This window comes from Hydractinia symbiolongicarpus, chromosome 5, assembly GCF_029227915.1.
Source record: "Hydractinia symbiolongicarpus strain clone_291-10 chromosome 5, HSymV2.1, whole genome shotgun sequence".
Taxonomy (NCBI): domain Eukaryota; kingdom Metazoa; phylum Cnidaria; class Hydrozoa; order Anthoathecata; family Hydractiniidae; genus Hydractinia; species Hydractinia symbiolongicarpus.
In genome coordinates this window covers 13,858,929-13,871,719 of record NC_079879.1, presented here as the reverse complement: position 1 = coordinate 13,871,719, position 12,791 = coordinate 13,858,929, and the positions used below count along the sequence as shown (strand labels likewise).

The 12,791-nt window shown below is 44.5% G+C and overlaps 1 protein-coding gene across 1 annotated transcript; it reads right to left on the bottom strand.

Annotated features, from left to right (window-relative positions):
* Positions 1-8,291: 8,291 nt before the first annotated feature.
* LOC130645975 (uncharacterized) lies at positions 8,292-8,994 on the bottom strand. Its single transcript, XM_057452104.1, has 2 exons — positions 8,948-8,994; positions 8,292-8,862 (listed from the first exon to the last, which is right to left on the bottom strand). Exons 1-2 carry the CDS (start codon positions 8,992-8,994, stop codon positions 8,292-8,294), a joined length of 618 nt encoding a protein of 205 aa, XP_057308087.1.
* Between the last annotated feature and the right edge of the window lie 3,797 nt (positions 8,995-12,791).

Sequence of the window (12,791 nt, the reverse complement as noted above, 5' to 3'; positions counted from 1 at the left end):
TTAGATATCCACATAATCTTCATGACACACATAACGATCTTCCTTTCATGCCCGAGAGGAAGGTTATCAATGGTGTCGAGAAGCTGACACCGTGTCTTTCGGACAAGAGGAACTATGTGATTCATATCCGTGCGCTTGCTCAAGCTTTGAATCACGGTCTTGTTCTGGATAAGGTTCATAGGGTACTGAGGTTTGATCAGAGCGCATGGTTGAAACCTTACATCGACTTCAATACACAGCTGCGCACGGAGTCAAAGAATGACTTTGAAAAGGATTTCTTCAAGCTGATGAACAATTCTGTCTTTGGTAAGACAATGGAGAATCAGCGAAGACAGAAGGATATACGTTTGGCCACCAACCAAAAGAATTATGAGAAAATGGTGATGAAGCCAAATTTCAGGGGTGCAATCCGTTTCTCGGAAACACTGATGGGGATAGAGATGTCCAAGATCAAGATCAAAATGAACAAACCGATCTACCTTGGCCCCACAATCCTCCATCTATCCAAGATGGTTATGTATGAGTTCCACCATGATTACATGAGACCGAAATATGGTGATGATGTGAAGCTTTGCTACATGGATACGGATTCATTCGTTTACCACATAAAAACAGACGACTTCTACAAAGATATCGCGAACGATGTGTCTGCGAGATTTGACACATCTGGGTATGATAAGGAAGATGGTAGACCTCTACCATTAGGTTTGAATAAAAAGATCATTGGGCTGATGAAGGACGAGTTGGGTGGTAAGGTGATGACTGAGTTCATCGCCCTAAGAGCTAAGACATACGCATACAAACAGCTATGTGGTAGGGAGGGTAAGAGATGTAAGGGGGTGAAGAAATGTGTGGTGAGGGAGACCATAGGTTTCGCCGATTATAAGAGATGTCTGTTTGAGGGTGAGAACATTTACAGAACCCAAATGACCTTTCAATCGATTAAGCATGATGTTCACACGGTGAAAACAAACAAACTGGCGCTCAATGCCGATGATGATAAACGCATAATTTTGGAAGATGGTATTACCACACTGGCGAGAGGACATTATAGACACACATAACAGTATAATTTATAAGGCACGACAGATGAGGGTGGGTAGGGACCCATGGGGAGGGGAGGGAGGGGACACGGCGGGGGTTGGGGGTTGGGGCGGATCCGGACATTCGTAGGTGCTAACGGATTTTATGGACTCTTCTATCGTTGATTTGACGTGGATGATCTATAAATTGACGTGGAGTGGTACAGAATATATTAATCGCTGTCCTAGGATCCGCATTTTCCTATCTCTCTCCTGATGTTTGAGAAGGGTATAAGAGGAGGTATAACACAAGCCGTACACCGGTATGCCAAAGCAAATAATAGGTACATTGGATACCAGCATGATCCGAAGGGTGAATCATCCTACCTGCAGTACCTCGATGTCAACAACCTGTACGGCTGGGCGATGCGTCAAGACCTGCCAACGGATGGCTTCAAATGGGTGTCAAACATTGAGGCCTTTACCGAAAGGCGGATCGGGAAGCTTGTCGAGGACAATAGGCGTGGGTACATATTAGAGGTAGATATTGACTACCCGGAGGGGCTGCACGACAAGCATAACGAGTTGCCGTTCTTACCCGAACGTACTAGGGTCCATAAGGTTGAGAAACTAGTACCAAATTTGGAGGACAAGCGAAAGTATGTAGTACACATCAGGGCCCTTCACGAGGCTATAAAACATGGTCTTGAGTTGATGAAAGTGCGCAGAGTCATCCAGTTTAACGAGAAGGCATGGCTGAGGGGGTACATAGATCACAAAACGAGGCTGAGAACGGCTGCCAACAATGACTTTGAGAAGGATTTCTACAAACTCATGAACCTCTCAGTATTCGGTAAGACCATGGAGAATATCAGAAATCACCGCAATATTCAGCTGGTCACAAACGAAGACAAATATACGAAGCTCGTACTGAAGCCAAATTTTAAGGGCGGGAGCAGGTTTAGCAAAAACCTGGTAGGTGTGGAGATGGGCAAGACCGAGGTCAAAATGAATAAGCCAGTGTATATAGGTCAGGCTATATTGGATATGTCGAAGTTAGTCATGTACGAGTACCACTACGACTATATGCAAGAAATGTATGGTTCTAAAATACAGCTCTGCTACATGGAGACAGACTCCTTTGTGTACCATATAAGGACACATGATTTCTATGTTGATATCGCTAAAGATGTTGAGGCACGCTTCGATACAGGTGCCTATAATCCCAATGATGGTAAGCCTCTTCCTATAGGGAAAAACAAGAAGGTGGTAGGACTCAAGAAGGATGAGCTAAATGGTAAAATTATGACTGCATTCATCACCCTAAGGGAAAAACTGTATGCGTACAAGAGCCTTACCAAGGAATGTGGTGATCGCAAAGCCAAAGGCGTGAAGAGGTGCGTCACTAAAAAATCCATCACTTTTGACGATTACCGGCGTCTGGAAGAGGGCGTTGACATCCACAAGAGCCAAGTGCTTATTCAAAACAAGGGTCATAAGGTATACACCCAAGAGGTGAACAAGTTGGCACTCAACAGGGCACAACGGATCGTGCAACCCGATCAAATTACGACGCTTGCTCGTGGCCATTCCCGCCTAACGTCTACAGGGGAATAAATGGAAGTGTGTTTGTATATCGCTATAGTCCTGCCGTATGCCGTGATCGCATTTTGCTTCCTCCGATACAGACGTATTATAAAGATGTCGTCCGATCTTGCACAAGTATTCGATAATGCCTCTGCACAATACAAGCAGATAGAGAAGCCAATTAATAAGCGCCAGGCCTTGAAGAAGGCCCTATACAAAGGCAAGGGCCATCTCCTACCGAAGAAGTGCACAGAGGGCTTTATTGAAAAAGCCCCTGACAAAGCAATCGACAAGATCCATCCCGAGTACCTTCAACGTGAGCTCCAGGAGAAAGGGGAAAAGACGGCAAAAGCACTGTCTACCCATATTATAAGCTTTTATGCCAGTATGATTGGGAAAGGATATCGAAGAAGACCCTATTATCCGGGACTCCATGACCGATCTGGGAATACTAGTATACTGTACCATCGGTAGGTGTTTAGCACCACTTCTCGTGGCAGGACACACGGCCAGACATATGGACAAGAGGAAGGATGCGGAGAAGGAGGTGGGGAAGGTGGCAGAGTCGGAGGCGGAGACGGTGCTATAAGATAAATGAGTGAAGAAGTTCAGAAACAAGAAGAGGATAGGGTTATAACAAAACCACCGAAGAGTGAGGGTCGTGTAGCAGCCGGCAAGAGGCTTGCTGAATGGAACCGGAAGAACAAGGCCGACTTAAAGAAGAGCGTGGGCAAAGAACCTTTACAGGATGATAAAGAACCCGCGACAGGTTCTAGCAAGTCAATGGATGTATACCATTCTGAAATAGGGACTTTAGCCGTGCTTGCCATGGGAGTAGGCGTCTGGTATATGTTTAGTAGAGGCAAAAATGAATCTTAAAACCAGGAACCTGAGCCTCAACAGGAAAAACAGAGCAAAACTTAGCCTCAGATTGACATCTTTAAGATGAATTGAATTTTGTTCAAAAAATTATACTTAATAAATGACCACAAGCAACGTAACCCCGAAAAAGAAGGAGATTTTGGACATGCCATATGAAACAGTCGTAGACCTTGGTTTCACATTTGCCTATGCCATGGCAGGTAAGAAATTTTTGAGCATAGCAAGGCCCTCTACCAAAATAGACACTAATGATGTCCTTAAGATGGTGGCCTACTTTGCAGCAGGCAGGGCGAGTCGTGAAATGGCCATCTCCAAAGGATGGCTCCCGGCAAGTATCGTGCTAATGCCTAAATAAGTGTCCAGCCCCTGTACGAGCAAATGGATAGTAAATGAATAGGGAATGCATAAAATGCAAACACGTTATAACCCCAGACAAGTTTAAAATCAAGGGCAATGGTCAAACCAAGAGTTGTATAAATTGTCTTGATAAAACGAAGGAGAGGCGGGGTATCAAGTGCAAGGACATCAAAGACGTTGCATATGAAGTAGACCCCCTTGTTATTGATAGGGAAATTAGAGGGTTTCAGCAGGATGATAACTATCTACTTTTGTATGCCTTATTGACATACAACATTATACCCCAGTACGCCGAACTCATCGAAGATAGCCCTGAGAAGGCAAGGCTCGTTGAAAGGTACCGCAATGCATTACGGTGTCTACAGGGTAAATTAACATATACTCCACTACCCCTCGAATACCAGGCTCAAAATACCAAGCTATGCTCTACCTGCCGGGGTCTTTGGTAAACAATCACGGGGGTGTATTAATATGTTTTGCATGTGCCGCGATATATCCCCAAGATTCACGACAGGAAGTGGAGCAATTATTAGTAAATGGACGTTATTAAGGAGGCACATACGGCAATCTTCACAGGCCCTACTTCTTATGGAAAAACGCAACGTGTTTTGGACCTGCTTGAGCATGAGTATAGGGGACACTTCCACAATATCATCATCCTGTGCCCTACCCTACGGTAGAATACCACCTACCTCGAAAGGGCCTTATTATGGAGGGATAACCATGTGTTCCTTATAGATCCCAAGGAACAACCCTTCGAATGGATCCAAAAATTATCGTCGTTATTGGCGGCCGAGGACACGTTGTTTGTGATCGACGACGTCATAGCCGATAAAAGCCTTGATAAGAGTCGACAATTCCTGCTTGAACTGGCTATTTTAGGTAGACACAGAAAGCATAGTTTATGGCTACTTACGCAGTCGTACACGCTCTCCCTAAAAATTTGAAGAGACAGAAAAAAGCCCTGTTTTTGTGGTACCCACATGAACGCAGCGACATGAGGCTAATCAACGAAGAGACGAACATGATCTCCGATTGGGATGATATCAAGCCTGAATTGAAAAAATCAAAGCACGCATGCCTATATGTGAGGCTTGAACATCCCAGGACTTGGAAGATCCTTGGGTGAAATCCTCTGGCTGGGCATCGATATAATAGAAAGATGTCGTCGCAAGTTATGTTCAACGCAAAAACCATCGAGATCCTATCCAATAATCAAAATCAACCTATGTTCAAACGTGCCGCTTTGGGACGCCTCCTGGGTATTGAAAAGATTGCGGAGTCTTATCGAGATATTTCCACCCTTGCACGCCATGAGATAAGATTGGTTACTAACCAACCACTAAAAGGAAACCAAAATAGATATGACGCTTTTGTGACATTAGACGACGCATTAGAAATCGTTCGTCGTTCCCGGAAACCAAAAGCCGTAGGGGTAATCAGATGGCTGGCCAGGGCAGGTGTTAAAAAATTACAAGACAAACTTGGGAAGCAGCACCAAGTCCTTGATGAAAGAGAGACGGCTCTGGCATTCCTCAATGATGAAATTGAGGATAGGGACAACCAGCTCATAGTATTGGAGCATAAAATTGAGGAGAGGGAGCGACAATTTGCAGCACAGGTCCAGGAAAATGCAAGGCTTCGACAAAGGCATATACCCAATGCCCAGGACCCCGGTAAAGACAAAGTCATCATAATCCATAGAAAACATAGTGAACAGGATGACAATGAATACCGTCATCTTCCCTATTATTGTACGCGTGTCCAGAGGCGTAAATATTAGCAAGAAGAGGTTGCGGTTCAGTGACAACTACTCGGGGGCGGAGGAGATTGTCGTCATCGACAACCCCAACGGCATACACGCCTTTAATCGTTTTGAGGAGGAGGGGCATGTAGAACGTTTCAGGAACCATTTCAGGCTTATCAATCTTACTCGAGATGGCCTGTATGATCTGGGTGTTCCGGCATTAGAGAATTAGGCAGACGTACTCTTGCGGGTAGTAAAAATTATAGGCAAAGGTGAGATCAGTGACCGGTTATTACCCTACCTGCCTAGAAAATTTTAAATATCGAGATGGGGTATACTACGAGGGGTTTGAATATAAAACCGACGAAGAGCTTTTAAGCAGGGTAGCGTCGCGCGAAAAAGCATGGTGTACATTTGTAAGAAGCGAGATTGACGAGGATTTAGAGGATGAAGCTGAACGCCTAAGGCTTTATATCGTTGCGGCTAAAGAGAACAACTATGGTGCACTCTGTTACCAGGTCATTAAGGATAGGGATTTGAAGCTATTGGATTTGGCTGATATATCAATAATAGGCAATATACTAAACTTTCCGATACCGGATAGACGTCTAGTTGATATTGATTTGGAAAATGAACCCAATGTCATCAAAGGTATCGTCTGTGGATACCCGTTCTATACCTTTGGATTATCTGCGAGATCCGAATGATGATGATGATGATGATGACGAATGAAGAGCTATTACCACTCTTTGATAACATCCGGAGGTACCTGAACATCTTCAGGAATTAGCATGACCATCCTTTAGGTAGTATAAAACGCGGCTACCTGCTTCAATACGATCCAACCTGTAAGTATGTTTGCTGTAAAAGGTGTCAGTTGCGCGTCTTTTAGAGTCACCATGCTCCTGCCCGGGTTGTAGGAGGTACAAGTACAGCCCATCCTCAGGCAGGGGTCTTTCTTCAGGATATTGCTGACTTTTTGCAAGTGGGACATCATCAAGTTTGATAGCCTTGTTAGGTTTCATTTCAATCATGGTGGTTTTGGCATTGTTTAGGCTTTTGACGATGGTATACAGGTGCTTGACCCAAATGGTACTAGGCTCGCCGGAGACTAGCTCTTGCGCATCCTGGGGTTTGAATAGTCTTTCTGCAAGTACCTTGTTGTACGACTCTACAAAGGCCGTGAACGTGTGGTGATATTTGGTGGTGGCCCTCTTAATTTCAACCCCCCCAGCAGCTTGGTTACATTTGACTTGAATTCGGAACCATTGTCACACTGAAAAATCTTGGGGTATCGTAAGGGTTCCGCTTTGTAAATATCTTTGATCATCTCCGCGACTTCACTGGCTTTCTTTGTGCGCAAGGGTCACGTTACTTTTTACCTTGAAGCAACGTCAATGCTTGTCAGGATGTACTTGTACGTATTGCCATACAGCCGATCATGGGGCATGTACAGTAGATCAAACTGATGCATCTCATTGGGTGCTGTAATGGTGAAATGGGGGTAATCAATACGTTTAGGACCCTTGATGTGTCTCAGCCACAAGAGTTGACGAGACAGCCAGTGGGTGACCAGTTTTTTGGATAGGCCGCTCTCCTTCGCAAGTGACTGGATGGCTTTTCGTCCAACACTATGTAATGCTTTTGACATGTTTTATTATGTTAAAAACTTACAGATACTTATATGCCACGAAACCCAGCAGGAATAAGGATCCAACAATGAAGGTCAATTCGCCATCCTGTTGGGGTTTTGATGGTATATAATAGTCAGCCAATGTTGGAGCCTTCTCGTTTGAAGCAATGTAGTATTTATACATGTCGTCATCCAATTGTCTCAAGCGCTCTTCCCTGATTTTATTTGCAATTCCCTTTGCTCGTTAAACCAATCCAATTTAGGCTGTCGGTCTTGTATCCCCGTGCTTGGGCTGCCTTTAGCTGTTCCATAGCCCTATTGTGTCTTTTCAGTTCGGCCTCGCCATGCCCCGAAAGTTTACTAAATAGGAAGTTGGTCCGCTGAATGCTAGGGCGTTGATTAACGCACCCCCTGCCATAATTACCAATGTAGCCATTTATTCTGAGACATATCGGTTGCCCTTGGCTATGTTTTCACTCGCCCACATAGGTTGAGTGTTGGTGTAGTGCAATCTTCTACCAACCTCAGCAAACAATGGAGCATCACCATTTTGCCTATATTTAATCGGTACCTTATGATAGATATGCCACTCTCCGTGGTTGTCCCATGCCATCCCCTCAGAAAACTGGGCCTCAATATGGGCCCTCAGTGTAGCCATATCACACCCGATATATCCCTGGGAGCTGAGCTCCTTGTTTTCCTTCAGGGCCTGGTATGTTTGGTTTCTTACAACAGAAGCGAGATGCCCGGAAGGATCGCCTTTGTTTTTCATGTCCGCAGATACTTCCGCCTCCACAGTTGTTGATCTCACCCTTTCATGTTTATAAATCTGACTACCTCCGCAGTCTTTGCATTGGTATATCACCCTTTTATGTTTACAAATCTGACTTTCCCACATTCTTTGCTCTGACCCCTCTGTCTTTCATGTTTGCAAATCTGGCTCCCTTTACAGTCCTTACATTGAACTGTCCAACGATAAAAAGTGCTTACATTTTTGACAGCTCTTGGTTCCCTCCATTATGATTTGTGTTTGCCCTTAGGGACAAACACAAATTGTGGTCTACTAATATTCCACAGATTTTTTCCTGCAGTCTTTGCAGCAAGCTCTCTGCTTTTCATGTTCGCAGATTTCACCGCCCTTACAGTCTATGCTGTAAGCCCTCTGTGTCTCATGGGGACAAATCTGACTGCCCTTACATTCCTTACAATAGGCCCTCTGTTTTTCATGTTCGCAGATTTGACCTTCCTTGTACTCCCTACAATAGGCCCTCTGTTTTTCATGTTCGCAGATTTGACCGCCCTTGTACTCCCTACAATAGGCCTTCTGTTTTTCATGTTCGCAGATTTGACTGCCCCTGCACTCCTTACAATAGGCCCTCTGTTTTTCATGTTCGCAGATTTGACTGCCCTTACAGTCTATGCAGCAGGCCCTCTGTCTCTCAGGGGGACAAATCTGACTGCCCTTACATTCCTTACAATAGGCCCTCCTTTTTTCATGCTGGCATATTTGATTTCCCCCACAGTCCTTACACTGGGATCTTATCCTTTCACATTTACAAAACTGACCGCCCTTACATTCCTTGCAATAGGCCCTCTGTTTTTCATGGGGACACTTGTGTTTCTTTGACGCTTTACTAACATCAAGGCATTTGATGCATGTCTTTGTAGTTTGACCATTTTTCACCACCTTGAATGCATCTGGTAAAAGTCTCTTTTTACAATTTGGGCAGCTCCTGGTTCCCTCCAAATGTTTGCTCTTCCTGCATTCCTTGCAGCGATACCTCAATTTCTCATGTTCACATATCTAACTGCCCTTGCACTCCTTGCACTGGGCTTTCCTCTTTTCATGCTAGCAGATTTGACTCCCCTTGCACTCTTTGCAATGGAATGCAGAAAGTGTTGCTATACGCCGCAACAATCGCCTTTTCCTCATCTGTCCTCAAGTGGTTGTTAGCACTGACCTGCAGGGCCCTGATGGTCCCGTCGTTGGGATTGATGCCTTCGAGGATGAGGTTGTTGTCCCTATCAAATTTTGGCAGCCGTAGGTCTCTATAGACCGCCAGGGTGTTGTAGTCGCTAATATTCTGAATTTCGTTGCCATTCAGGGTAATACGTAGGTTTCGCACCAGACTTTTGCCTATATTCGACACGATCGTACGTTTGGTATTAGTCCCCGTCAGCGTCAGATTAAATAAGAGCTTGAGACTACCCGGAAGGATGACATCATTCTGCGGCATGTTTGGGATATCCACGAACAGATCTTCATTCTGGTCTATCGTGCTTGGTATGTGGCTTATCTGAACCTTGTTTTCGGCCCTTGGTACCAAAGAGTTGCTTCAACTATGCATATGGGTCTAGCGTCGTTCCAAATGCACTCATGTTTATTATATAAAGAGAAATATTTAAATAAAGATGCCAACCAATCCAGTATTTGTGCCTGACATTGATGATGACGAGGAGGATGAGGGCCATCCAGATAAACCTGATGATAATACGTCAAAACTCCCCGGAACGCCAAAACTCCCTGGAACGTCAGGGCCTTCAAAGAGAACAACAGCAGGGGGACACGCTTTCAGGGCAGAGGCAAAAGCTACTAAAATCAAAGATCGACAGCCTTTACGATCGTCTTACGGAGAAGTTGGGGTTACAGCCTAATGCAAGATATTATGATGCCTTCTAATTGTTAAGGAGATAGTAAAAGATAAGAAAACCTTCAAGGAAATAGTGGTTACGAATCAAGATGGTAGCCTAAAAACCGTTGGGCAGGTACAAACGTTGCTAGATAGTAATCGCCTGCAAGCCCTGGGTTTTGTCGACTATGTTACACCCAACAAAGGTGGTAAATTTAGGGCCCAGAACCTCTTGAAAAGGTATAATAAAATAGAGAAGGGGCGAGGCTGAAAATATTGAGATGGAATCGTTGAAGAAGATCGATGAATTTGTAGATGCCACGGAGAGCCTTATACAAGACACTTCGTTTGTCGGGCCCGATGAAGGTGGCATCACCCCACGTGAAAGAAGGGGACTTGACCTCGAGCTTCAGACATTAACGGGTAACTTGAAAAGCTTGAAAAACAAGATGACCCTATACGACAGCAAGATTAACAAGGCAGAGGGCAGGGTGAAAGAACTTGTGAAGCAGAAGGTTGGGGCGGACGAAGGACAGCAAGCTAACCTTGAGGGGGGAATGGAAAAGGAGAAGAAAGAGATTAAGGATCTGAACGATAAAAAGAAGGCCATAGGGGAAGCACATTGTATACTATCCACTGGCATATACCACCAACTGAGACACTTCAAAGACACGCTGTTGAAAATCGCCAAAGATAACACAACTCTGCTTGAGAAGCTTAAAACCCCCTTTAAGGAGCAGTGTATAAATATAGCGAGCATCGTCTCGGCCATTGGACTATTGATAAGCACCATTGTACTCTCCGTTACAGGGGGAAGCACCGGGGTACTGCGGGAGGAAGTGCCGCAGCGGGTGGTGAAAAAGGTTTTGTGGAGAAGCAACTTGAAAGGCTTTGGTACGGTAGTCTCATTCTTTCTGAGGGTGGCGTCAACCATCTTGAAATATGCGGCAAAACATCTGTACATAGCCATCGTGGCAGCTGCCGGGTTTGTCGTGCTCTATATGAGATAAGCCTATTTTCTAAGCCATATATAGGCGATGGTGAGGCCGACCCCCATCGTTATTAATGCGGCCTTGGTATCCTCGTGTTGATTTTATGGGGGTTGTTCGAGTATATGGGACGTGGCATGTTTGGGAGGTATGGATGGTATAGTCTGTATATCGGGGGTATGTATGGGAGGTTTAATAGGTGTTGTATGCCTAGGGGGTGATTTAGCAGATGCCAAATGTCCGATAGCATGCTTTGGGGGTGTAGGTGGAGAGATAGGGAAATGCCGATGTTGGGACAAAATCCCTTAGCACTTTACCATTTTACGTCAGAAGAATAGATCATATCCGTTAAATCAACGATAGAAGAATTTCTGTCCCCCACCCCACCCCCAATCCCCGCCGTGTCCCCCCCCCCACCCCCCAACCCTGCCGTGTCCCCCCATTACAGTGATAGGATTCAACTGTGTCTATAATGGCCTCTAGCGTACGTAGTAATACCATGTATTATTATTCTTTTGTCATCATCTGCATTTAGAGCGATTTTGTTTGTTTTTACCGTGTGAATATCATGCATAATCGATTGGAAGGTAATCTGTTCTCCGTAAATATTCACTCCATCGAACAAGCATCTCTTATAATCATCAAACCCTATGGTCTTCTTCACCACACATTTCTTGACTCCTTTGCACTTCTTGTCTTCTTTTCCGTCTAGCTGTTTATAAGCATAATTCTTCGCTCTAAGAGCGACAAACTCCGTCATTACCTTACCACCTAACTCATCCTTCATCAGACCTATGACCTTTTTATTCAAACCTAATGGTAGAGGTTTACCATCTCTCCTATCGTACCCTGATGTGTCAAATCTCAAAGCTACATCGTCGGCGATATCTTTGTAAAAGTCGTCGGTTTTGATATGATAAACGAATGAATCTGTATCCATGTAGCAAAGCTTTACATCCCCACCATATTTCGGTCTCATGTAATCATAGTGAAACTCATACATAACCATCTTCGATAGATGGAGGATCACCGGTCCTAGGTAGATTGGCTTGTTCAGTTTGATCTTGATCTTGGACATCTCTATGCCCATCAGTGTTTTCGAGAAACAGATAGCACCCTTGAAGTTGGGCTTCATCACCAGCTTCTCATATTGTTCTTTCTCGGTAGCCAAACGTATATCCTTTTGCTTACGTTGACTCTCCATTGTCTTCCCAAAGACTGAATTGTTCATCAGCTTGAAAAAGTCCTTTTCGAAGTCATTCGTTGATTTGGTACGCAGATCGGTATTAAAGTCGATATAAGGTTTCAACCATGCGCTTTGCTTAAACCTCAATACCCTATGAACCTTCTCAAGAATGAGACCGTGCTTCAACGCTTGATCAAGTGCACGGATGTGAATGACATAGTTCTTCTTGTCTGAAAGACACGGTGTCAGCTTTTCGACGCCATTAATCACCTTCCTCTCAGGCATGAAAGGAAGATCGTTATGAGTATCATGAAGCTCCCGCGGATATCTTGCATCAACCTCAAGTAAGTAACCATATTCACCATTTTCCGCAGCCAACTTTGAAATGAGTTTAGCGATAAATTTACTAGCATCATCCCACTCAAACCCTCTGGTCGGCAGCTTCTGTATCATAGCCCATCCATACAGATTGTTAGCATCTAGGTATTGTAGATAGGTGGTCTCTTCAGAAGTATTATACATCTCACCCATATATGGGTTATTGGCCTTGGCGTGTCTATGAACAGCCTGACAGAGACCGCCCCTAATACCCCTCTCCACAAACAGTAACATATCCATATAGGACAACAAATCTAGCTCAACATCTGTCTTTTTCAGACAGGCCTGCCAGGCTAATCCCGGAGCCGTGTAAAAATGTAAAGGATCCAGTTTATAGTTTGTCAAACATGTTTCCCTAAAAGTCTAAAAAACATCGGCAA

Coding starts and splice junctions, on each gene's coding strand:
- LOC130645975 (XM_057452104.1), bottom strand. CDS start 8,994: ATGCAGGAAGAGCAAACATTTGGAGGGAACCAGGAGCTGCCCAAATT. Junction 8,863..8,947: donor AACCAGGAGCTGCCCAAATT/GTAAAAAGAGAC, acceptor CCTTGATGTTAG/TAAAGCGTCAAAGAAACACA.